Source organism: Pongo abelii, chromosome 8 (genome assembly GCF_028885655.2).
Source record: "Pongo abelii isolate AG06213 chromosome 8, NHGRI_mPonAbe1-v2.0_pri, whole genome shotgun sequence".
Classification (NCBI taxonomy): domain Eukaryota; kingdom Metazoa; phylum Chordata; class Mammalia; order Primates; family Hominidae; genus Pongo; species Pongo abelii.
The window spans coordinates 7,234,350-7,261,651 of record NC_071993.2 but is presented as its reverse complement, the minus strand read 5'-3'; the positions used below and the strand labels follow the sequence as shown (position 1 = coordinate 7,261,651).

Here is a 27,302-nt window from a genome sequence, read left to right as displayed (position 1 = left end):
TTGGAATATTTTGAATTTCAGATTTTATGATTAGGGATGTACCTGTACTCTTTTTTTTTGAAATGGAGTCTCACTCTGTTACCCAGGCTGGAGTGCAGTGGCACAATCTCGGCTAACTGCAACCCCTGCCTCCTGGGGTTCAAGCAATTCTCCTGCCTCAGCCTGCTGAGTAGCTGAGACTACAGGCGTGCACCACCACGCCCAGCTATTTTTTGTGTTTTTAGTAGAGATGGGGTTTCACCATGTTAGCCAGGATGGTCTCAATCTCTTGACCTCGTGATCTGCCTGTAAGCAGGCTTTTCTAACGAGATCAGCTCGGGCCTGCTGTGTTCACCCTTTTCTGCGCGCTTGTGGTGGAACGTAGGGTCCAATTCCAGTCCAGCACGCCAGGGTTCATCCTACCTTTTTCTTTCCCTATACTTGCAACTCCGGCTCTGACAGTGGAAGCCTGGCCTGTGCTCTCCACCTTTGGAGTATGTGTTTATTTCATCAGGCCCTAGCATCTCTCCAGTATCCTCACCCTCCCAACAGCTGTCCCCACATGCGACGGCCTCCTCCCTGCGTCCCTCCCCCACTTCCATCGCTTTCCCTGGTGGGTTCCTCCCAGATGGGTTTCATCAAGGAGGGCCCTTGGGACCAATGCCTTTGGAAGGGAGGGGAAGGCAGTGGGATTGAGAAGACAGAGATCATCCCACAGTGAGGCCAGGCAGGCACCCGCGGCAGCTCTGGGGTTAAAGGCTCTTCATAGCTGTCCGGAGTTGGGCCCCAGTGACCTTTTTATCTCCTCCAAAGTCAGTCCCTGGATGGGGCCCTCCTGGGAAGGGCAGGGCCAAGGCAGCTTTTTGCAAAACCCTAAAGGCGGCTGGGCATGGTGACTCACGCCTGTAATCCCAGCACTTTGGGAGGCCGAGGCGGGCAGATCACTTGAGGTCAGGAGTTCAAGACCAGCCTGGCCAACATACCAAAACTCTGTCACTACTAAAAATACAAAAAAAAAAAAAAAAAAAAACAATTACACTATAGGCGTGGTGGTGGGCGCCTGTATTCCCAGCGACTCAGGAGGCTGAGGCATGAGAATTGCTAGAACCCAGGATGTAGAGGTTGCAGTGAGCTGAGCTCTTGCACCACTGCACTCAGGCCTGGATGACTAAGTGAGACCCTGTCTTAAAAAAAAAAAAAAAAAGCAAACCTAAAAGGGCCACAACTGAAGGCTTTCTCCCAGCTGCTGGGGCAACAAACCCCCCAGTGAAGGGGTCCAGGCAGCACGTCATCCACCACTCTCCCCAGCCAGTGCCCCATCCTTACTCAGTCCCCTCTACCCCCCACCGCCATGGCTTCTAAACAGAATTGTTCAGGAAGGGCAGGGAAGAGAAAAGGAGCCCGCTGTTTTTAAATGATGCTATAATTTAAATCTTCATACCTTTAGATGGGCTTTTCCCTATTGTGAAAGGTTTTACTGAAACACTTGCTTCCACGAAATCATCCCAAACTAGGAAGAAAAAATTAAGCCACCCTGGTTCTGTTTCCCTCAGATAACTGCTCCCTTCATCCATCCCTCCAACGTGGCAGTGCGTGTGTGTGCCTTGTCACCTGGAGGTTTGATGAGCATCTCATCTTTGAACCTCGTTCTGCAGTTTGACATCTGACCTGGCTTGCCCATTTCTTCTGCATTCTTATGTCTCATTATTTTATTTTTCTAGGGACTCTAAGAATCTTGATAGTGAGCTCTTTCCAACAAAGCTGTAGGGCCACCAAACTCATAGTGGATAAAACTGCAAGGGAAAATGTAGCCGTGAAGCATTTTTATTCTACATTTCCCATTTTTACTCTCCATTTCCCACAACACAAAGAACATACGGTATTCCCAGTTGTGCTGTTTTTTGTTTTGTTTTGTTTTGGAAAATGCAACAAAAGCAATAAGCAAGAACCGCCCCAACATGGGTCCTGGAGTCCCTCTTCAAAGGCATGGAGAGGGAAGTCTCCACACATAGGGTCAATGGAGGGCCTAGAAAAACCAACAGCCATTCAAGGCTGTAGGATTTAAAGCATGATCTTATCTACAGAAGATCACTTTTTAGTTCTCACTACATGGAAAGTCAAGCTTGACCCATCAGAGAAATTGAAGAAAAAGAAACACCCAGGGGCTGGGATATGAAAGACCCTGAATAAATATGAAGTACGTTTAGTAGAGTATGCAGATATAAAGTACAAGTTGGAATTTAATCCTTAATTTTTTTTGCTGTTGATACTTTAAAAAAAAAAGATTTATTAGTGGAAAAGTATTTTTCCAGTCTTTAGAAAGACATTCCTAAAAAGCTGAAATTTCACATTTCAGTAGTTTGGTGATACGTGAATGAAATAAAAACCTATGATCTGTTGCCAGCTGAGAAGCTGACCATTACTTTATACCCATGATAGTGTTAAAAATCTGTCAAAAGGTGATTGAAACCTACCTTCAAGTGCTTGTGTTTTCAGCCAGGCATTATTTATATCATATTCCCATAAATATTTGGATAAGGGCTTTAGTGCCTAATTTTAAAACAAGAACCCATCTAATCTGCTTTTTGTAGCTCTGGTTGCCAGTTTTATGCTGGTGAATTCATGACCTGTGGTTTTTCTTGGGGCAGGAGAAAGTTTTTTTCTTAAAAGTGATGAGAAACAAGTGACAATATCTAGGTTCCAGAAGTGCGTCTCACTCTGCATTCTTTGTTGTGTGTGTGGGTGGGTGTGGGGAGGGATGCGAGGAGCTTAATTTTTATTCTTCACTAAATAGTTATGTTTAAGGAAAGCAGTATTGCACTTGATATTTATATATGACAGCAAGAAAGTGCCATCTCTTTAAGCAATGTTTGTTGACGTTTTTGGATGCCCATATATAAAATAAGTTCCTTGTGGATAACTATAAAAGGCGTTTGGATTTCCAGATCTCTCGTTTTCCTAGTGCGTTGAAAAGGTTTTGGGGAAAACTTCCATACCCTTCGTCTAGATTGGTCTTTCCTCTAAGATCAGAGACAAGTGCTTAAGGAAGACCTCAGAGAATCCTTAGAAGGTGTGAACCGAGAAGGAAAGATACAAGGAGGCAGCAGCCATGATCAGGAGAAGCTGCTGTGTGGGTGGTGGGGAGGTGCAGGCAGGCAGTCCGGGGGTCCCCATTCTTTTGTCTCCCCACTGGAGGAATGAGCCTTGTCTCAGTCAGCTCAGGCTGTGCAGCAAAGAGCCACAGGCCACATGGCTTTTGCAACAATGTTTATTCTCTCAGTGCTCTGGAGGCCTAAAGACCAAGATGAAGGTGTCAGCGTTGGTTTCTCCTTAAGCTTCTCTTTTTGGCTTGTGGATAGCCACCTTCTCCCTCTGCCCTCACATGGTCTAGTCTCTGTGCATGTACACCCCTGGTTGTTTTTCAACTTCTTCTTCTTCTTCTTCTTCTTTTTTTTTAAGAGACAGGGCCCCACTGTGTCACCGAGGCTGGAGTACAGTGGTACAATCATAGCTTATTGCAGCCTTGACCTCCTGTGCTCAATGAATCCTCCTGCCTCAGCCTTCTCAACTGCCCAAGTAGTGCCCCACCGTGCCTAGGTAGTTTTAAAAGTTTTTGTAGAGATGGGGGTCTCACTATACTGTCCAGTCTGGTCTTAAACCCCTGGGCTCCAGCAGTCCTCCTGCCTCGGCTTCCCAAAGTGCTGAGATTACAAGGATGAACCTCCACACTCAGCCTTTTCATCTTCTTACAAGGCCACCACTCCTATGGGATTAGGCCTCCACCCTTATAACCGCATTTAATTTAATTACCTCATTGAAAGCCCCATCTTCAATTACAGTCCTATTGGGGGTTATGGCTTCAACATATGAATTTGGGAGGGACATGGTTCAATCCATAATAAGAATGAAGGTCCCCTACGTGAGGCCCCTCAGTTAGATTTACCGCTTTTGGGGTGGGGGAGATTTAACTGGAGAAATGCCTTTTAATTTTTCCTAATACACAAATAGAATGTAACTTTCCAAAGACCTCAGTCTAATAAGAAATAGAGATGCGTATGAAGGACTGTTTATTCCAGCGCACATTCTCCCTGCGGCATGATTTCATCCACTATCTATCACTCAATCAAGATTTGAGTCTGTGGGAATTGCAATGAAGGTGTGCATGTTCAGAAAGGATTTGATTTACTGCTTCGGAGAAAGCAACCGAAGCCATGGAGGGGGTTGCTGGGGGGACTGGAGAGCAGATGGAAGCAAGTTTTAGTTCCTGGAGCAATCTTTCACCATCCCAACCTAGAGGAGAGGAGTGACCAGTTACCCTCGTGGGTAGAGTATGAAAAGCGGCATTACCATTTCACGTTGCTCCCTTTACACTTGAGAGATACAGCAGCCTTTTCCTTTAACTGTCATTCATCCACCGGAGACCCATTACGGTTCTGTTTACACTGAAGCCACTTGCTGCCAGTGTCTGCAAGCCTGGGGGTCTTCACTCGGTTTCCAGGTCCCAATCATATAGTCACTCTGCATTTTTAATGGTTGCTTTTTTCTTTCTTTTTTTCCCCTTATAAAATCCATTGTGTTTCTCTCCATTTAAATGTGACCTTGCTTACCTGTCACCATTCTGCACAGATGCCATTTATGAATAATGGAAATCGTCCCCATTTCAACAATATGATACACAGTCTTGACAAAGATATCCTTTCAGTGTTCTGAATTTGCATGGTTTTCAAGGCAGACTCGTGATCCCATATGCACTCACATTTTTCAAAAATGAAATATGATAGCAACAGGAAAATACCCAGTTGATTTCACTAACCTCATTTCGAGAGCCATGCCCATCAGGTATGTACCCTGCACCACTAATATTTTATATGAAGTTGTATATAGCAAAATGAGGGTGTGCTAAATGCAGGGGTCTTTATGGAAGTGGATTCTGGTTTAGCACTGTTATGACACATTTGTTGCACACTAGTGAGCACTTCTTATAAATATCTCTGTGAGGAATAACAGAAACAACATGGAAAACTGCGCACGATATGCTTTGTCATTGGAAAATGAAGTTGCTGCCTTCGGAATATGTGGTACAGAATAGGCCTGAATCATAATCTGGTCTTACCCTCGCTTTTCTTCCCCACCTATTTTCTAGATACAGAGGCAAAACGTACAGGGCTGTGGTCAAAATCGTACGGACATCTGACCAAGTCGCAAATTTCTGCCGCCGAGTCTGTGCCAAGCTAGAGTGCTGTCCAAATTTGTTTAGTCCTGTGCTGATATCCGAAAACTGCCCAGAGAACTGCTCCATTCATACCAAAACCAAATACAGTAAGTACAAATAATGAAAAAAGAAATGCATGAGCCCAGAGACCTAAACTACGCTGTAAGGTATTTGGTTTTTGTTTCATTTGCTTTTTTCTTTTTGAACCTTTTGACTAGTCTTCCATAGGAATTGCTATGGAAGGATTTTTAAGGATTTGCTGTAGCAGATACATGTGTTTTTAGCCTGACATACGGAGGGGATGGGATGATTTAAAACAGGATGAATTTTCATTGGTAGGCCTTGGAAAAGAAGAAAAGAAACTGTGTGTACTGTCATGAGTTTCAGTGGATTGATTGATTCTATAGCTCAATGGATGGCAGGAGAGCACAATAAAATTGATCACAGTAACAGTAACCCAGATGACTCTTTCAGTCCTTACTCTGGGATAGTGTAATGATGCTTTCATCGCCCTGCTTGATACGGGGGCCACATCCTTGTCATAATTGGCTTCTCGTGTTTAGATACCTTCCTCAGCACCCCCACTGAGGAGAGTCGTGGAGGACTCAGAAACCACCATCACTTTCTTTTCTGCCAGTTGGCTTTGCCTCTCTCCCAGGACACAGGATGCAGGACTCAGAGCTGTCCCCACTCTCCTACCTTCAGCTCTTGCCTCTTCCATCCCCAGTCCCATTCGAGGATGTCTGGCCTTGGGCAACCGCTTCCCCTGAGCCCTGCCCTTCTTTCTTTCTGATGACCTTCTCCATCCATAGTAGCCACTCCCAGACGCCTCCACCTCCTGTGCCTGAGCCCTGATCTCTTCCTCTGACCCACAGTTGTGAGTTTCCTGCACCTCCCCTCAGTTCTCTCTAATGCAAGGGGAAGTGACCTGGAAGTTGGCTCTGCCAGCCACGTTCCAGCCAGCTGGGATGTGACAAGGGCCTGGCCATGTGGCCAGTGCTCTGTGGGCCACGGTCACTTGTGATGTTTGTCAACATGGGTGCTGGAACCAGGAATCTGAATGTACTTGAAACGCTGTTGAGAGTGTGACTTTCTTTGTATTTTATTATCTCTCAGTGTGTTTCTACACACACACAACACACACACACACAGAGTCCCCTTGCCACTCTGCCTTCTGATGGAAGTCAGTTGTGCCCTCACTGATCACACAGAGCCCCCGTCATTCTGTGCACAGGGGTCTCAGGTAGGGCCCGCAAGTGTGTTGGCCCAGCACATCACCTGGTTCCGGAAGAGCTTGTTTCTCCATGACTGCACCTTTTTCCAGGGGAGGGCTTCACTGGGAAACAGCAGCTCCTGAGTAAGAAAGGCCTGACTGAGGGCTCGCCTTTGCCATGCATGGTGAATGCTTACCTGACAGGTGGGCTTCTGTGTTCTTCCAGGACACTGGGAATGGCAGGGAAGGAGCAGGGTCCCACACCTCCCATTCAGCATTGCCGAAATGAACTCAGAGATGTCTCTGGATCTCATATAATAAAACTCCTAACTCCCAAGATCCTTTGGGTTAATTTATAATGAATGTTACTACAGGCTGAACAGAGGCTCCAGTGGGAGGAGGACAGAACGATATTTTGGGGGAGTCGAGCACTGGAAAAGCAGGGGTCACCCAGTCTCATTCTAAGGCTGCAAACACATACTGGCCTTTGGCTGCATTCCCTAAAACCAGTTCTCATCCCCAGCCACTGGCTTCTAAGAAGCCAGCCTGCCCTGGCCCTGTCATGCATGCTTGGGGTTTGGGAGGGGACAGAGGCTGGCTCATTTGCCCTGTACCTGGAGATGGCCACAGAGCAATGCTCGCCCACAGCAGTTCATTCCTGCTCACTGAGGAACACGGTCCCTATAGAACTGGACACGGGACATTGTTCCAAGCTCTCCTGCCACCTGCTCCTTTTGAGAGGTTAATGAGAACAGGCCAGGGCTCCCGGAGCAGGTGTGCCTCCTGGGAGTTACAGGGCTGCTGCTGTGCGGCTTCCCGACAGTTTTTCCAAATGCCATGCTGTGATCAAATGCAGGGGAGGGGGTGGGACATAGAGGGTCTTAGGCCTGAAGGAAACCTATGCTTGTTAGTCCTGATGGTCTCATTTTGTAAGTAAGGAAATTGGGGTGCAGAAAGGATAGGTGACTTACCTGTAGGACGAAGCCCACGACTCAGCACTGTGAGAATGCACTAAAATCATGCTCCCTGCAAAGGGGCTGCTGCAAACCAGGGGTTGTGCATTTGCCGTGTTCCTTTGGCCCACCCCATTTGTGGATAAAAGTTCCTTGGCTGCATTCAGTTATTTTATGGCTCATGGGCAGCACATAGTGGGACAGTTGAACCTTTGGTTAATGAGCAGGCGTCTGGGTCGTAATTGAATGCTGGATCCTTAGTGGTGGTTTTCATTAGTTGATGATACATTTCATTTATAAAAAACATTAATCACTACTAAAGTTCAATAAATAAGTTTTGAATTAAGATACACACCTGTGTCTCTGCTGTAGAATTCAGAAGTAATGTGAGTCCCACCAAATGAGAAGGAAGTAAAGTATACAATGATGTGATAGAGAAGGAACTCCGAGAAGAGGAAAAGTGCTTGGTGAATTTGGCCAACGTGTTCAGGATCATAGCTTGTCTTGGTCGGACCAAGAGCTGGGGGAGTCCCTCATGCCAGGACCACGCCAGCAGATGTTCACCCAGTGCTTGCTGACTGACCAGTTGCTCAAGATTCAGACTTGGGAGCAGGTGTCAGAGCACTCTGGTGGATGTCATTGCCACAACCGTATGCAGTGTCTGGGGTCCGGACAGGGATAAACTCCTGTGGGAACTGTGGACACCCTTGTCTCTTTCACCTGCTGCAGAAGTCAGCTCTGGCTACTACAACAACATACCACAGACCTGGGGCTTTCACTGCACACACTTACTTCCCACAGTCCTGGAGGCTGGAAGTCCAAGATCATGGTGTCAGCAGCTTTGGTTTCTGATGAGATCCTTCCTGGGCCTGCAGGTAGCCACCTGCTCCCCGTGTCCTCATGGGGCCTCTCCTCTGGGTCTTGGGTCCTTGGTGTCTCTCCTGGACACTCTTAGGACCTCATTAATGTCAGTGACATCCAGATACACTCACTTTGGGGGTTCGGGCTTCAACACTGGGTGGGGGGGCCAAGTTCAGCCCGAACACCTTCCAGACCTGAAGCTTTGGAGCAGTGCCTCTCCTGTGGGTCTGTTTTCTCAGAATGACTTCATAAGGCACAAAGGAGCTATCAGATGAAAGAATCGTCTTCCTCCTTCCTCCTCTCTGTCTGTGTGTGTATAGCCTTCAAAAGTTTCTCATCTTCCTTCCTACAGCCTATTACTATGGAAAGAGAAAGAAGATCTCCAAGCCCCCCATCGGGGAAAGCAACCCCGACAGCGGACACCCCAAACCCGCCAGGCGGAGGAAGCGACGGAAATCCATTTTCGTGCAGAAGAAACGGAGGTCTTCTGCCGTGGACTTCGCCGCGGGCTCGGGGGAGGTATGTTCTGCCCGGGGCGCCTGCCAGCCTGTGGCTCTGTCATCTGGCCCTGGCCGGCAAGTGTGGCTGCTTCACAGCAGAGGTGGCCCTGGAGATTGCGGCGGGATGGTCAGAAACACCGAAGAAGAGCCCCCTCCTCCTTACTTACTGAAAACAAATGTAGCGTGTCCAGCTGCTTTGGCTGGGAAGGGGCCTCGTAGGGCCTGCGGGTGGGACCATTGGCTCCATTTCAGAGGCTGCCTGGGACAGGGCTTGCTAAGTGGTCTGCACTGGGCCCAGGGTCTGACCGCGGAGCCACTGCTACAGGCCCCCGGCCACCAGCCCCTTAAATGTCTTTTCCTTCTTCCCAGGAAAGTGAAGAGGAGGACGCCGATGCCATGGACGATGACACCGCCAGTGAGGAGACCGGCTCCGAGCTCCGGGATGACCAGACGGACACCTCGTCTGCGGAGGTGCCCTCGGCCCGGCCCCGGAGGGCCGTCACCCTGCGGAGCGGCTCAGAGCCCGTGCGCCGGCCACCCCCAGAGAGGACACGAAGGGGCCGCAGGGCGCCGGCCGCCTCCTCTGCAGAGGAAGGGGAGAAGTGCCCGCCGACCAAGCCCGAGGGGACAGAGGTGATGCCCGGGCGTGGGGGCAGATGGCTTCCCGCTGGATCTGAGGAAGCACACGTGTTACACTTCAGGCCCACGATGTGGGGAAACCTGTTTAAAATAACTCCAACAGCAGCAGCTGCTCTAGCTAGTTCCCAAGTCAGGAACAAAGGCTGGCATTTCACCTCTGGGTGGAGGGGCCTTTCGGCATTGGAATGGAGTGTGAGGGTGGAGACAGCGCCTCTTTCCTGGATGGCTTTAGTGCCATCTGGGTGCTTGTCAGGAGGAGGGCACAGTCCTCAGTTTCCTTTGAACTCTGGGTTTCCAGAAATTCCTTCCCCACATCTCCCCTGACTGCCCTGTGTCTTGCTCCCCCGTCCCCTCTATAGGACACCTCTGTGATGTTTTAAAATATTTAATCAGTGTTTCAGGTCTCCCCTAGCGCCATGGGTGTGTGAGATCAGTAGAAAGGGCCACTGGCACCATCGTTACAGAAACACTGGGGGACACTCTCTCGTGTCTGCTTGGACGTGCCCCTTGTATTTCTCCTCTTTTCTCTAATCGGAGATGCTTCGTTCATAAGCAGGCCCAAGGCTTCCTGAACTAGGGATGCAAGAGCAACTGTCCCTGTGCCTGCCTTCTTCCCTCGGAAGGCACATGAGTCACTGCAGGGGGCATCATCACTGAGCTAAGAACTTTCCCAGGGACCGAGAGTGTGTGCAGATTTTTCAGGTGCCCAGTGAGGGAGCAAAGGGAGGCAGTGGCTTCCGGCCAGGAACAGCTGAGGCCTGGAGAGTGCTGGAGAGGACCCAGCCGGCTGACTGTGCCGCAGCTGAGCTCCTCCTGCCCTTTCTCTGCAGGACACGAAACAGGAGGAGGAGGAAAGACTGGTTCTGGAGAGCAACCCGTTGGAGTGGACGGTCACCGACGTGGTGAGGTTTATTAAGCTGACAGACTGTGCCCCCTTGGCCAAGATATTTCAGGAGCAGGTACGGTGGTTGCCGCGTGTCGATTGTTTGATGTGCTGAGACTCTGGATCTGAAATGAACCTCGTGTCCTAGCCGGCTTCCTCGTGACACCTGTGAGGGGGTTCCCCGGTGCTGCTCGGGAGGTGTGCGAGACCCTTCTCCCTCCAAGGCCCCTGCTGAGAGCCGCCTGGCAGGGATGAGAGACAGAGCCTCATTCCTGCTCTTCACTGGCCCCACCAGTGCCATGGCGGGGAGTGACTCTCCCAGGCTCTAGTGACACCACCCAGCAGGGGCGGGAGGCGCCTGTTGCTGCCAGGTGAGGGGTGCAAGTCCACGCTCCCCCTGCCGTCTCCACCTACCCTACAGTGGGGGCTCTTTACCACCAGGCAGGGGTGAGAGTCCCAGTTCCCTGACTGGCCCTTTCAGATGCCAGGTCAGTGGTGGGATGGGGTGCCCAGTTGCTGCCTGACCAGGCTGGAAGTCAGGACGGCACACTCTGTCTCGGCTGCTCTCGGTGGGGTCCGGCCAGCCCTCCCTATGATGTTCAGCTGCAGAAGAGATGCTGCTGTCTCACAATTTTTTGTCTTGCTGGGCCACCCCTTGGCCAGGCCTTTGTCTGGAGAGAACTGGCTTTGGTTGAGCCTCCTTTCATTGCCTTTTGGCAAATCTGGGTTGCAGCTTCTTCAGCTCCAAGTCTCAGGGGCATGAAGCTCACACACAAACAGCAACCACAACAACCAGAGAGCTCAGCACCGTGCTGTCAGCTGGGGGCCCAGGCCCCTAGCCGGTCTGTCCTCCTCTCTCCACCTTCCAGAGTCTTCTGTTTGTGGATTTGTGTATAATGCCCATGGATCTTACTCAGGCCTAGTGGGAGAAAGAGGGAACAGTGTATCCACCTGGCCTGCCCAGAGCAGAAGCCCGCTGGCCGGTGTGTCATACTGAATGCTGCTTTCGTCATTGTTTTCTTACCTTCCTCTCTTCTTTCTACATAAAATATTTTCAAGACCATGGTATGGTGATGGACAAATGCAATAACAGTCGATATAATTTCTACCTTAAAGGAGTCTATAGTCCAGCAGATGAAATGAGTATAGTTAGCTAAAACACAAGATAATATGATGGTGTGTCCTAAGGAAGAAGAGAGGGTTTCTATTTACATTATCCCTTAAATTAATACAGAAACAAGTTGCCACTCTGCATACACACCACCTTGCATCCTGCCTCACTGGCCTTGCAGAAAATGCCAGGCTCCTGCTGTACTCTGTGCTTAATTTGTTGAAGTTTCTTGCGTTGTCCTGGTGTAAATATCTGTGTTCAAAGACCTCACATTAAAAAAAGTACTGTTTTTCATATAATGTTAAAGATAGGTTTATTCAGTCTCTTTTTAGACCATATAAATCAGTAGTCTAGAAAGAGGATATTTCAAGCATTAAATCAGGAAACATAAAAGGTCTGTGACTTCCCGTGCACCCAGGAAATTTCTCAGCTTTTCTCCCAAGTTCATTCAGCAATGAACCGAAAAAAGCAAATTAAAATGGTCTCCAGTGCCACCCAAAGAGAGTAGTTATTGTCATTCAAAGTTCTTTCCCCTGTGTCCCGAGAAGCCCAAGAGATGAAGTAGTTCATCCTATTGACAACCACTAGAACCTTCTGCAGATACCCACTAAGTTCGTGCTGAAAGAATGATTAGGCCGGGCATGGTGGCTTATGCCTATACTCCTAACACTTTGGGAGGCCGAGACAGGGGGATCACTTGAGGTCAGGAGTTCGAGACCAGCCTGGCCAACGTGGCGAAACCCTGTCTCCACTAAAAAAAAAAAAAAAAATTAGCTGGGTGTGGTGGTGTGGTGGTGTGGTGGTGGGTGCCTGTAATCTCAGCTGCTTGGGAGGCTGAGGCAAGAGAATTGCTTGAACCTGAGAGGGAGAGGTTGTAGTGAGCCGAGATCGTATCACTGCACTCCAGCCTGGGCAACAGAGTAAGACTCCATCTCAAAAACAAGCAAAAAAAGAATGATTGGAGGCAGAGGGAGTCGTCTCCTGACCCTGTGACATTGGCCACCCTTCCTTTCTGGACAACTCTGAAAAGCAACCAGGGAGAGACTTCCTTAGATCTAAAGAACCTAGGTGATGAGCTTGTCCCTTCAAATAACACATAAACAGGAAAGAAAGACAATCGTAAGAAATACAAGGGCTTAGGTGATCGGGGGCTTATTGATAAGCCATATCTCCATTTTGAAAACAAAATTAAAGCAATAGGTTGAAATCCTGTGTAAAGCGTTGCCCAGCACAGCACGTTGCCTGTCTGGTATTTATTGACAGTGGTGCTGCAGCGAGAAAAGCGTTGTATTCAAATACATGACAAGCGCTGCACGCAGGTTTGGTTGTGCTGATGCGTATCTGTCAGTCCCTGTGTGCATTCAACATACACCGATTCAGTCCCTGTGGGAGCCTTCTGATAGCTAAAGTTATGAGGTGTGGCATTCTGTATTACTCTAATGTTTTGGTTTTATTTTTAGGCTCAAATGCTTAGTTTTAACAATAAAAAAAAAGTTTAGTTAGGCCTGAATGAAGAGCAGATTTCTCATTTCTAGATCCCAGGTTAGGTATGAGGGCTTATACCTTGAAACGTCAGTAGCTCCTTTGTCTGTCTACACTATGTACAAGTTCTCAGTAATAAGCAAGAAAGTGAAACAAAGCTGGTTTGGGGAAAAGCCTTAAGTATTTAGTCTTCCTTTCTTGTATTCCTAAGCCCAGTTGATAACACCAGAGAAAAGTTTCATGCCTTCCCTAAGCTAAGCCTTCTAGGAAATGGAACACTGCCAACACTGTCCCCCTTGTAGAATCAAGTTGCTCTCCAAGTTGTTCTTTTTTTTTTTTTTTTTTTTTGAGATGGAGTTTTACTCTTGTCGCCCAGGCTGGAGTGCAATGACGCGATCTCGTCTCACTGCAACCTCCGCCTCCCGGGTTCAAGCGATTCTCCTGCCTCAGCCTTCTGAGTAGCTGGAATTACAGGCGCCCACCACCATGCCTGGCTAATTTTTGTATTTTTAGTAGAGACAGAGTTCTGCCCTGTTGCTCTTCTAATATCAGTAAAAGCCTTGCCCTTCATCCCTACTTTTTTCTCTTATGAGAGAGAAAAATAGATAGACTTTCATTGATCATCATCTCATTCCTGTGTAATTTCACATTTCACATTAGGCAAGTTCACCTGTTGGAATAAAAAGCCATTGCCCACTGGCCTGTCTGAAGTACATGGGCACTTGAGTCCTTTTCTGTCCTATCAGACCTTTAATTACTAATTTTTACTAAGTTGTTCATCTTCATTTAGCCCAAATACTCCAGCTGTGATTTGGTGAGGCCTCTGGTAGGTCACTGCAGGCATTGCCTGAGATTATAGATGAGCTAGAAGGAACCCAGAGACTTTATTCACTGGCATGCGAATGAGATCACAGTGCACGGCATGGTCATTGCTCTGTGCACGCAGGCCCTGAACGTTATAAATGCAGAGATTATTATAATCACCAGGAGCATTTGCAAAAATTATAAACTACCCATTACCAGCATCTGCGCCTTTTATTTCTGAAATGTTATGGCAACCGCTTAAAAAATCTATGCTCCATAATTTAATGCTGCAAACCTGTACATTACACAGTAAAAATCCACTCGTCTATAACTAAGAACATACAAAACTCTAAATAAAATTGTACCTATTCATTCAGCTTTCATCAGTCAGAGACAGTGCAATAAGCAGACTGCTCAAATGCTCAACTGATCTTAATGAAAAAATTTCAGGATAGTTTATAGGCTTAGTCCAGATTAAGCTGTCCTTTGTCTACTTCTCTAGACCTCAGTACCTCCATTAGGAACTACCAGATCCTCACCCGAGTGCTCTATCAAAATCGATTTAATTTTCTCCTGTGCTAAGCATGTCGTATATCTCATCATATTTCATTTCTTTACAATTAGTCCATTGATGGTAATTCTGTGTTTAACATTAAAAGTGATCTGCCGGCAGCTCTCAGTTATATAGGAACATGTTTATAAAAATTAAACCACCTGTGAGGTATGCTGTTATCTAAATAATCCTTGAAAGAAAAAATAGTCTTCCACATAAAGTGGCTTTCTGGGCTCATCATGATTTTACCTTTGGTGTCTCCCCAATTTCCTGGAATTCTACGTTCCAGGGAACTAGCTGTGTTCTTTCAGTCTCTCTTGGCCTTAATAATTCTTACTGGTCCCTGAAGTCTCAGTTCGAAGCCCTTTCAACACCCCTATAAGACTGGCTTGGTTGCCTGTCCTGTTTGAACCCTTAGCTCTGCATCCATATGTTAATATCCCTGTATCCTAATAGTCTGTTTACTTGTCTGCCACCCTTCAGATTCATGGGGTGTCCAGAGAGGGAACCTTTCCTTTGTTCACTGTGACATTCCCCAGAGGCCAGCCAAGTGCCTGCCACTTAGTAGATGCTCAGTAAATATTGGCAAGTAAGTAAATGAGTGTGTGCACCTGCACTTAAATGTGGTACATGCATCGGCCACCTTCACTGAAATTTTCTGTAAAGAAAGAGTTACATGAATATTTTAGTGCTGATATTCAGTGGTGATTGAATCACCATCATGCCCAAGTACAGATGTTAAAGACTGAGCTACAGTTTTCCCTTCAAAGTTTAATGTCAGAAAACTACAGTTCTCATTCCAACACTCTCTCTAACTAGCTCTGTGATCATAGTTAGATTGGCTAGCTTTTCTGGGCATTAATTTTCAGCAGGAAAGTAAACTTCCTGGGAAAGTAAAATAAGTTCTATTTCTATTCTATCCTGTTCTGTGGATGTCATTGAACATAATGGTTAAGCCACCTGTCCATGGTTTAATGACATCCACAGAACAGAACAGAATAGAACATCAGCCCTCTGCCTACTTGAAACGTGTTTTTATGAGGCCCATGGTACCTGGAAGACTTTGAGTCCCTACGCCTGTGCCCTCTTGGTCTAATTTGATGTATTACATGTGGATTTGGCTCTGAAAGTGGAATTGGCCTATAGGCCCCAGGCCAGAGGTCCCCTTGGTTTCTTTGCGACGCAGAGCCAAACACTATTTCACAGTACTCCCAAATCTCCCCAGCTGCAATCAGCCTTTTCTGTAGCATCTGAAAAGAAAGTAAAATAATGTGTATGAGCACTATAGAGAAAGGGAAAAATGATATAAACATAGCATGAAAATATAGTGACAGTTTTCTATAGTTTGTCTCCTGCTTTCAGTGTGTATATAAGACAGATCTGTTTACTTTGTGATTTGATAAGATCACCTTTGGTCTTGGTTGAACGTGGCTTCGAGTTGCTTACATCATAGCTAGTGCTCATCTGTAATTTAAAAATAAAAAATGACACTCACATTGATACTTTTAAAGTTAATGTTTCATTTTTATTGCTACAGTACTTATTAGGGAATATTTTTGCTTTTGAATCTGATCCGAAGATAAATTATTCCTGCTCTTAACATTAGTCTTTTGAATCTGATCAGATGATGAATTATGCTTGCTTAGAAGATTAGTCTGCTCAAGGCTACCATTTATACATACTTTGCCTTTTTGCTTTAGATATTTTCAAGACAGCTAAATAAACCATTAGTTTAAGAAAATAAGCTGCCTGTGCGAAAGTCACTGACAGGTGTTGTCGGAGACGTATGATCTTGTGCTTTTGCTTGGCTATTAATGTCCTTGTGGCTTATGGCAGCCCTGGGTATAATTCTTCTGCAAGTGGCAGAAATTCCAGTATGTGGAGCTCACTTAATGCTCTCATGGTACCACTGATCTTCATCATTGCCTGGGGCCTGCAATCTCTTAGATCCCTCAGTGACTCCCTCTGGGCTATTGAGATCATCTTGGTAAATAGGAAGGAGGATTGCGGTTAAATTCAGCAGTCCAGTCAAATGACATCTATGTGAATGAACCAGATTACTATAGGAAGCAAGCTGCCGAAGAGACAGAGATGTCCAGTGGAAGGGTCTCAGAGCTTTGGAATGGGTCTTTGTATGCTTCCTCCTGCAGCAAATTCAACTGAACATTCATTGAATGAATGTCTTCATGCCCTGTGTGTAGGTAGAGAAAGGCTGAGCAGAACACAGTGGGGCAACAGATCTGTGTACAAGCGACACCTTGCTCTGGGCAGTGTGTGTCTGTAAATGGGGTGTGTGTGTGTGTGTGTGTGTTTTCCTTTATGGAAAACTGTGCTGTCGTTGGCATATCTGTCTTGAGCATCTTCTCACCCATCCTAATGGTGAAATGCCAGACCTTGGCAGGGAGGTGAGGGAGCTTTGTCCCTTTGCTTAGTGCTCAGATGAAGTCTCAGCATAGCTTAGGGAGGACCTGGCCCTGCCTGGGGTGGAGAGTGACTTGCCCTCCCAGCAAGGGGCGATAAGCTTGGGAAGCAATTCCCACAGCAACCCACCTGTTCCGGCTCTTTCTACCCACTAGGGTAGGTATGTGAGTTTCAGAGTAGCCAGAGTGCCCTTAGCCAAAAGCTCTTGTATTTGTATTGTTGTTTTGTTGTTGTTGTTGTTGTTGTTGTTTAGAGAGGCTCCTGCTGTGTTGCCCAGGCTGGAGGGCAGTGGTATGATCACAGCTCACTGCAACCTCAAACTCCTGGGCTCCGGTGATCCTCCCACCTCAGCCTCTGAGTAGCTGGCATCGCAGGTTTGCACCACCATGCCCAGCTAATTTTTAAATTTTTTGTAGAGACCGTATCTCGCTGTATTACCCAGGCTTGTCTCAAACTCCTGGTCTCAAGGGATTCTCCAGCCTCGGCCTCCCAAAGTGCTGGAATTACAGGCGTGAGCCACTGTGCCCAGCTGCAAAACGATTTTAGTAACACAAAGATTAGACAGTCTTCAAGCCGTGTTGGTATCTCTACCAACAATCCCCTGAATTGAATGAAACAAGAGCATCCTGTTGTCATGTTTGGCCCTGGGATGGAGCCTGCTGTGATGCATCTGAGTACCCCAGTGCACACTGCCCCTTCTCTAACCTGCCTTTCTTTTCCTGCAGGATATTGATGGCCAAGCACTCCTGCTTCTGACCCTTCCGACGGTGCAGGAGTGCATGGAGCTGAAGCTGGGGCCCGCCATCAAGTTATGCCACCAGATCGAGAGAGTCAAAGTGGCTTTCTACGCCCAGTACGCCAACTGAGTCTGCCCTTGGGAGGTGGCCCATTATTGCTGGGATGCGGTGTTGGTAAAGGTTTCCAGGACTGAAACTTTGATTTTCCGGGATATGTTAAATGGTACAGACACTAAGTATCACCAGAAAACCAGAAGCCCAGGATCTTCTGCCTCTGCCTGCCAGCCTGTGAGCTGTTTCCATGTTTTCAAAGCACAGCAGCAGTTGCTTCTGGGGAGTGCCAGTTAAAGTCATGCGTCAGACCCTGCCGGACGTGGGCCTGCTTCTTGGCTCACCCACGTTTTGCCTTTCTCCTGCCCCAAACCAGGCAGCTCCCTTGGAGCAGGGTTTCCTAAGATGAGGACTGCATTCTTTGAAAACGAAGAATGTCACCAAGGAAGAAACCTCACCCCATGCCGTAGTGTTTCCTGTAATCACATGAGCACATTTATACATGCAGTTTCCTACGGATAGGCGTGTGACCCTGGTTGAGTGGCACCTGCGGTTTCATCTTGGTGGCAACTCCTTTGCAATGCAGCTGGCAGCGACATCCTTATAAAAAGATGTGCTAAAGCTCTGTCCTCTGTTAGAGGTGCCTTTTAGGAATACGGGGAGTGAAGGAGGGCTGGCAGGCATCTCCATGCAACTAGATGGTTTGTTTGTTTGTTTGTTTGTTGTTTGTTTTGTTGTGTTTTTTGAGACAGGGTCTTGCTCTGTCACCCAGGTTGGAATGCAGTGGCGTAATCTCAGCTCACTGCAACCTCTGTCTCCCAGGTTCAAGCGATTCTCCTGCCTCAGCCTCCCAAGTAGCTGGGATCACAGGTGCCCACCACCATGCCTGGCTAATTTTTGTATTTTTGGTAGAGACAGGGTTTCACCATGTTGGTCAGGCTGGTCTTGAACTCCTGACCTCAAGTGATCTGCCCGCCTTGGCCTCCCAACGTGCTGGGATTACAGGTGTGAGCCACCATGCCCTGGCCCAACTGGATGGTTTTTGATTGAGGCCTAGAACATCTGTAGAGACAAACTCTACCCAGTCTTTTCTAGACCCTCAACTATCTCCAGTGTTGTTGTTTAATTGTAGCCGGATCAGGGAGTGAGTCTTTTAGGCAAATGTTGGATTATATATCAAAGGAAAAGCTTAGTTTCAGAGAGGAGGAAGGGAAAGAGATGTGGGGGAAGCATTTCATGAACCAGCTACATCCCCCTTAGAAGGATCACTGCAGCAGGTCACTGAGCAGGAGTCCCTCTGAGGGTCCCTTCTGTCTCATTCTGCCCTGGCTGGCCGCATATGCACCAGGCACGATGCAGCATGAGCAATGAATCTGGAGTCAGCCACTTGGCACCCTGGTTTCGCTGAGAACAAACTCTGAGATCTTGGGTGACTTCTCATCACTCTGGGCCTCGGTTCCTGTGAAGCGACAGATGTGGACACTGAGGGTGTGGTGGTGAGCACACTGTCTCCCGCTGGCGTTCATCCCGCTCATGCTGGAAAGGAAGATCCAGATCATACAAAAATGAGAAAAAGAAAGAATAAGAAGGGTCTGGTCCCAGTTCTGACCCGGCCATTCCTACAGCTCTTTCTGGCTTTGAGTTTGCTTGTGGAATTTCTTGGGCAGTTGTGTTAAATCCGCCAGGTCACGCGCAGACAAAGCTGTGGCTGCGAGAGTTGGCTGGCCTCTTGGACCAGAAGCCATCTCCATATCCTCATGAGCGATTCCATATCTCCACTCAGACCTCGTGGACTACAGTGTTCCTCTGTGGTGGCTGCCAAGATGCCTTTTTAAACTTATGCAAGGAAACCAAACCCTCCCACAGTTCCTGAGCAGACACTGGAAGCAGAGGCTTCGCACCCTTCCTGGTTTTTCACCATAATTACCTTGAGCTCGTCCCTTGGACTAGAGTCTTCACAGTTCCAGTAAAATTCTGCGGTGGGCTGATGAGCTGCTTGCATTTCTGTGACATTTCCAGATACGATTCTCAGTGGGATTTTGGAAACTGATTGCTCAAGTTCACCCTTCTTAACATTCTGTAATGGTTACAGATGAGAATGGAAAACACGTATTTTATGGATGAGGTGTTTTGGTCTCCCCTGAAGTTGATTTCTAGAATCAAGTTTTAGAGTTTGGCTGATGCATCTGCCTGGGGACCTCAGATGGGAGGAGTGTGTCATTTGTGCCCCTACAGAAATGTCTCTGGGATCCATGGCTGGCTTGCCCCTGGCATCTCTCCTTTAAGCTCAAGTTTTGACCTCTCCGCGGTTTTCCACCCCTGCCTTCTCAAGCCACATGCTTTTGGCCTTAAACGCTCAGCCTCGTGGAGTTAAACTCTGTCAAACGATTGGAAAGGGCATCCATTTCCAGATCTTTGGCATTTTCCCCGCGCTGACTCTTTGATGATCCTTCACTGTGGCCTTTTCAAGCTGAGCTGTTTCTGTTGTATTTGAGACGAGGATGAGGGAATGTGGTGGCCACAACACAACAGGGACTTGCAGCATAAATGTCACTTTTGTCTCCCTTTTCAGTGGCGGCACGGAGGAGGAGGTGCTGCGTTGGAGGGAGGAGATCCTCCAGGAGCTCTCTGGAGCCCATCTAGGGAGCTGGAGTGTGTGGCCCGCCAGGAGCTCAGGAAGGATACAGCCACTGTCGCAGGGGAAAGTGTTTGCTTCCCATGGAGCCAAGTGCCCAAGACTCTCCGTATCCTTCACCCTGACAGTTTAACTTCAGTGTTTCTCTGTGCAGTTGTGGTCACCACGGGTGAGAACCGTGTGTGCGCGTGCCAGGGAGGAGATGGCTGGGACCACTGCACAGGAGGGCACAGCCTGGCGTCGCCATGAAAGTTGTCTCTATGCCATCTCTCCGGTCCTTGAGGAGAGCCCAGAAAAATTTTAGGACCAAGGAGGTGCTTTTCCTCCAGCTGTTGCCAATGTCCTTCTGAGCTTGGATTCTCTGGGGATTTCCGTCGTGGTGGGTGGACTTCACATCAGCAGCAATTCTGGTACAGAATTGTAATGTGTTTTCATTTCTCTGTAGGATTCACCTCTCACCAGTGTCTGTCTTAAAGGTAGGACCAATTTCATGGAGCATTTTTCTGTGTGTGTCCTTGTTGCTTTTAGCAGAAAAAGTGGATTTGACATGTGTGCCCTGATGCCACCATAGCCCCTAGGCCAGCAATGTCATGGTCTAAACACCAAAAAGTGATTCCCTGCATTCCTTCCCTGGATGGTACCGTTTCTTCTCCGTCTCTCTTTGATGATTCTTTGGGACCAAAGTCCTCTCCTTAGTGCGCCTACGTCCTGTGGGCATCACGCCACTTGGAACTTATTGGAACTGGCCTGGCAGACTCTGCAGTCTGCGCCATTTGAAAACCCTGAGAAAGAGACACCACCTCAACTTGAATCACGACAGACCATCGCTCAGTCTCGCCCTAAACTCACGGAGCTTGTTTCAGCTCCTCACTTCTTGACTGCATTTGTACTACATTGAAAAAATATCCTGTCCACAAAAACACAAGCCTAACAACCTAGAAAAAGAACAGGGTACTACTGGCATTACAGAACTTCTTTGTCTTTCAAAACAAAAGCAAAACACAGTGAACTTCACCACAGAGCTGCATAGTGTGGGGAACTCATCCATCACTTTCAAAATTAGAGTCATTTGATCCAAGTTTGAGTCAGACACAGTATTTGAGCTGCATGGCTTCTGAGTTCTCCCACCTTATTTGATCATATTCGAAAGATTATTTCCTGTGTTTACTTTGATTTGTTCGTCAGTACATTAAAATGATCCACACCTTGAACACTGCCCCTGTGACCTTTACTTCCCTCTCTAGAAGGTTGATTTTGATCAGCCTTTTGAAGATGGGTGTCGTTTCCCTAATTTATCTCACAGAATTTTGAGCGTTGTATTCGGCAAGTTCTGAGATTTGCCTTCTGTCTTACGCCAAACACCACTTTCTAAGAGCTGTCCCCACTTAGTTTTAGAAGCACTAGGGGTTTTCATACTTATTTTATAGAACACCCATTTATATTTATTTCTGTATATAGAACTAAAAAAAAACAGTAGTGTTAATCTTTGTTGTGGTTTGAGCATCTTTGCTGCTTTTGGATTAAGATGGCGAATCAAGGCTCCACTTCCTCTCTTTTCTGTCTTTAGAAAGCTGTGATCGTGCGTGCAATTATTTGAAAGGAAACATAGTCAATTAAGAAACCTGTAGTTGTTAAGGAAGAAATTGTTGGCGAGATATCCATACTGCCCATATCTTGTTGGTGCAATAATTAAATAGCAAAGGAAATCTGTATTGGAAACTATTATAATTCAATAATTCTTTTGTTGACTGCCGTTTTCTGTTCAAGAGTTTTCTGGAAATTACTTCCTTTCACGTGGTTGAATTCTTAAGTTGACCAGTTCTCATAGCTCTTATCACTAGAATGGTTTGCAGATACCCCAAACATACTATGATAAAATCAAATTGTGCTACTTTTGACCCATGTAATTTACCTAAAAGTTGTAATTGCTGACATAGAGTACTGCCTTGAATTTTGGTTTAAAACCTCTCTAGTTTCAATGATAAATAACAACTCAAACAATTCCATATTGTTTGAGGAAGGGGCCATAAACCTTCTGTAGTGTTGGCACTAAGTAATGGGAATTTGGCCCACTAAGTATGAGGTCATGTCGTCCCGGCCCACTAAGTATGAAGGTCATGTCTAACCAACGCAGAGCAGTGCTTTTTGTGTGGCTGAAGAGATGTGCTGACGAAAAAAGGAAAATTCTAGGACAATTGTTGGCTAAAAATCACCTTGGGATGAAAAATTTGAGGCAAATTTTTTTAAATGACGGAAAAAAATAATCATCTCACTTGCTCGAAACAGGAGCCAGCATGATCTCTGGAAGCATCAACTATCCCTCGTCGTGAATGTTGAAAGCCCTTTCACTGTTTTGCATTCGAGTTTAAATAGTTTGTATTGAAATTGGATTCCTATCTTGTGTTTTTGGTGCATAAAAGGGAAAAATTGGTGTCATTACTTTTGAAATTTGCAGGACGAAGGGCATGCTTTTGGTTTGCTGTAAGATTGTATTCTGTATATATGTTTTCATGTAAATAAATGAAAATCTATATCAGAGTTATATTTTAATTTTTATTCTAAATAAAAAAAACCCTTTTTACTTGAAAAAAATTGTAAGCCACATTGTTAATAAAGTAAAAATAAATTCTATGGTGGTGTTTGGGTCTTTGTGTTGAAGGTTATTATCTTTAGCGTCTGCATTAGTTATTTTGTTCTGAATTTTTTGTTTTGTTTTTGCCACACACTAAAGCCTTATTTCTAGGTTGTTAACGACCACAGCTCTCAAAGTCCTGTGTGACCTCTTACAGTCACCTCCTAGCTCCAGAATGGAACTTTCTGGTCGAGGAACTTGTGTTTATTCTTTTTGGTTGTTAAAACATTCTCATGTATCCTCACACAACCACCTCTAGCCCTCCCACTTTCAATCATTTCCGTTATTCTGGGATTTCCTGATGCCTTAGTAGAAAGACTGCGTTATTACTATGAGAGCAATAATTAAATAACCACATTTACACTTATCATTTTTCTTTAAGTGTCACACATAGGTTTTAGGCAATGAAGTTGGGATAGGAAGAGAGACCTTTGCCGTCCTACCCCGTCTCTGGGATCTCTCGCAGGCAGAACCTGTCCCCTTCCTCTGTCACCACAGGTTCAGGTAGCATCTCCTAGGGACAGGGTTAAGGGATAAGGAAAGCATCTCCTAGGGACGGGGTTAAGGGAGAAGAGGAGAAAAAGCACTGAAGTAATGGAGGTGGAGGAGTGTTGAATGATTTCTCTTTTTCATCCATCCCAGATGATTTCAAGTATCTTATCACGTTATTTTTTACTTTATTGCTTTCTTTTTAGAGACAGGCTCTCGCTCTGTTACCCCGGAGTGCAGTGGTGCAGTCATTTACTTCTCTTTAAATATTATTTTTGCTCTGATGGCAATCACATTTTGCATATAGAAATTTTTCTTTTGTTTTAATTATGGGAACTTTTTTTTTTGAGACAGGGTCTCACTGTCACCCAGGCTAGAGTACAGTGGCATGATCACGGCTCTCTGGAGCCTCAAACTCCTGGGCTTAGGTGATCCTCCCACCTTAGCCTCCCGAGTAGCTGGGACCACAGGCATGCCACCACATCTGGCTAGGAAACTTTTTTTAATAGCAAAAATGAGGCCTAAGAGGGCAAAATGGGAAACATATTGTTCATTTTCTCAAAATACACCAGAAGCAAGTAGATAAAGGGTGAAGTGGCTGAGTAAATAGGATCGTTGTATTTCAATTTTGCACTTGAAGATCTTTGAGAAGAGAAAGACCAAAGATATAAGACAGTGGAAGCTGAACTCTGTTCTGCACCTCTAAATTGAATGAATCAAGGCAAGAAAGAAAATCTGTATTTCTTTTCATGTTGCCACCAAAAACCTATTTTTAATTCTTCTGCTCTCTAGTGAGGCTGTTTCCTTAGTTCACTAGAAGTTACTTCCCCTTTGTCTTGGGGTTTATGCTGTGACTATTTTAAGTCTGCGAAAGAGCATGATGCTTACTGGAGTTTCAAGGACTGTGTTTAAAGAAATGCCGTTTTCTAGATATACTATCATGTCATCTGCAAACAGGGACAATTTGACTTCCTCTTTTCCTAATTGAATACCCTTGATTTCCTTCTCCTGCCTAATTGCCCTGGCCAGAACTTCCAACACTATGTTGAATAGAAGTGGTGAGAGAGGGCATCCCTGTCTTGTGCCAGTTTTCAAAGGGAATGCTTCCAGTTTTTGCCCATTCAGTATGATATTGGCTGTGGGTTTGTCATAAATAGCTCTTATTATTTTGAGATACGTCCCATCAATACCTAATTTATTGAGAGTTTTTAGCATGAAGGGTTGTTGAATTTTGTCAAAGGCCTTTTCTGCATCTATTGAGATAATCATGTGGTTTTTGTCTTTGGTTCTGTTTATATGCTGGATTACATTTATTGATTTGCGTATATTGAACCAGCCTTGCATCCCAGGGATGAAGCCCACTTGATCATGGTGGATAAGCTTTTTCAGCAAAGTCTCAGGATACAAAATCAATGTGCAAAAATCACAAGCATTCTTATACATCAATAACAGACAAACAGAGAGCCAAATCATGAGTGAACTCCCATTCACAATTGCTTCAAAGAGAATAAAATACCTAGGAATCCAACTTACAAGGGATGTGAAAGACCTCTTCAAGGAGAACTACAAACCACTGCTCAAGGAAATAAAAGAGGATACAAACAAATGGAAGAACATTCCATGCTCATGGGTAGGAAGAATCAATATCATGAAAATGGCCATCCTTCCCAAGGTAATTTACAGATTCAATGCCATCCCCATCAAGCTACCAATGACTTTCTTCACAGAATTGGAAAAAACTACTTTAAAGTTCATATGGAACCAAAAAAGAGACCGCATCGCCAAGTCAATCCTAAGCCAAAAGAACAAAGCTGGAGGCATCACACTACCTGACTTCAAACTACACTACAAGGCTACAGTAACCAAAACAGCATGGTACTGGTACCAAAACAGAGATATAGATCAATGGAACAGAACAGAGCCGTCAGAAATAATGCCACATATCTACAAGTATCTGATCTTTGACAAACCTGACAAAAACAAGAAATGGGGAAAGGATTCCCTATTTAATAAATGGTGCTGGGAAAACTGGCTAGCCATATGTAGAAAGCTGAAACTGGATCCCTTCCTTACACCGTATACAAAAATCAATTCAAGATGGATTAAAGACTTAAATGTTAGACCTAAAACCATAAAAACCCTAGAAGAAAACCTAGGCATTACCATTCAGGACATAGACATGGGCAAGGACTTCATGTCTAAAACACCAAAAGCAATGGCAACAAAAGCCAAAATTGACAAATGGGATCTAATTAAACTCAAGAGCTTCTGCACAGCAAAAGAAACTACCATCAGAGTGAACAGGCAACCTACAAAATGGGAGAAAATTTTCGCAACCTACTCATCTGACAAAGGGCTAATATCCAGAATCTACAATGAACTCCAACAAATTTACAAGAAAAAAACAAACAACCCCATCAAAAAGTGGGCGAAGGACATGAACAGACACTTCTCAAAAGAAGACATTTATGCAGCCAAAAAACACATGAAAAAATGCTCACCATCACTGGCCATCAGAGAAATGCAAATCAAAACCACAATGAGATACCATCTCACACCAGTTAGAATGGCAATCATTAAAAAGTCAGGAAACAACAGGTGCTGGAGAGGCTGTGGAGAGATAGGAACACTTTTACACTGTTGGTGGGACTGTAAACTAGTTCAACCCTTGTGGAAGTCAGTGTGGCGATTCCTCAGGGATCTAGAACTAGAAATTCCATTCAACCCAGCCATCCCATTACTGGGTATATACCCAAAGGACTATAAATCATGCTGCTATGAAGACACATGCACACGTATGTTTATTGCGGCATTATTCACAATAGCAAAGACTTGGAACCAACCCAAATGTCCAACAATGATAGACTGGATTAAGAAAATGTGGCACATATACACCATGGAATACTATACAGCCATAAAAAATGATGAGTTCACGTCCTTTGTAGGGACATGGATGAAATTGGAAATCATCATTCTCAGTAAACTATTGCAAGAACAAAAAACCAAACACCGCATATTCTCACTCATAGGTGGGAATTGAACAATGAGAACACATGGGCACAGGAAGGGGAACATCACACTTCGGGGACTGTTGTGGGGTGGGGGGAGGGGGGAGGGATAGCATTGGGAGATATACCTAATGCTAGATGACGAGTTGGTGGGTGCAGCGCACCAGCATGGCACATGTATACATATGTAACTTACCTGCACATTGCACACATGTACCATAAAACCTAAAGTATAATAATAATAATAATAATAATAATAAAAAGAAATGCCGTTTATGTCAACATGACCTTGGGTGATTCCGCGTGAAGACTGGACATATTATCAGTTTGGTGAAAATACAACATCAAAATAATAGATGGGATGCAAAGGTTTACTTGGGGATAGTTTCATCAGGAGGTTTTTATGTTGTCAACCCAAGCCTGGGTTATAACACATTCCATTTAATGCAGTTCGTTTGTTGTGTCAAAGTATGTTGTTTTGTGTTCTCTATAGCTAATATGTCTAAATGGTGCATCATAGTAATAAGTAAAAAGGAAACTCTGCCTTTGTTATTCTGAAGTCCAGTCAACACCCAGTGACCACTACTACCATGTCTTCCCACCAACTCCAAAATTTCTTTTATCATAGGTGTTGCCATCTTTTGCTTAGAAGTTTTGGAACAGGAGATGTACATTGACTAGGAGAAAGAGTACAAACGTTGCACTTTTCACTGGGTTCAAATACTCATTCTACTACGTGCAAGGTATGTTATACAAAGCCTCAGTTTTCTTTTCTGGAAGAGGTGGATAGTGCTACTCCTACATGGTTGGTAGGAGGATTGGATATTAGATAAACATTGTGAGATTCTAGGCAGAGTTAGCATGAGGTAGTGAGCCAGATTCCCAGCATCACCGGGCACCAGCAACTCCTGGGCCTTTGAGCACTTGCTCATTGGAACATGCTGGCTGCCACTACCACTGTCTCCTTCATTCACATCCACCTTGGCGGAAACTTCAGCCACCAGTCCCAGTCCAATTAAGTCATTGAGAGTTTGGGCCCTACCCACCAAACCTAGATTCAAATGAAGTACACACCGTGGTGTGCAGGATTTGGCTTCCCCAACAGTCGACCAGAAGGGCTGCGTGACACCACTCTCAGG

At 45.7% G+C, this 27,302-nt stretch overlaps 1 protein-coding gene across 7 annotated transcripts in view; it reads left to right on the top strand.

Moving 5' to 3' along the window:
- The window catches only part of SFMBT2 (Scm like with four mbt domains 2), a 249,971-nt gene extending 225,774 nt beyond the window's left edge, over positions 1-24,197 (top strand). For 3 of the 7 annotated variants that reach the window (XM_054521890.2, XM_054521889.2, XM_054521891.2), the window contains exons 17-22: positions 5,123-5,298; positions 8,571-8,737; positions 9,088-9,351; positions 10,188-10,316; positions 17,337-17,464; positions 19,972-24,194. In XM_054521890.2, coding sequence (XP_054377865.1) covers positions 5,123-5,298; positions 8,571-8,737; positions 9,088-9,351; positions 10,188-10,316; positions 17,337-17,464; positions 19,972-20,167 — 1,060 coding nt within the window. In that variant the 3' untranslated portion in view covers positions 20,168-24,194. Of the gene's footprint in view, positions 1-5,122; positions 5,299-8,570; positions 8,738-9,087; positions 9,352-10,187; positions 10,317-17,336 lie in introns of all 7 variants that reach the window. The other 4 variants (XM_054521895.2, XM_054521894.2, XR_008510264.2 and 1 more) reach the window with 3 other exon arrangements.
- The last annotated feature ends 3,105 nt before the right edge of the window (positions 24,198-27,302 follow it).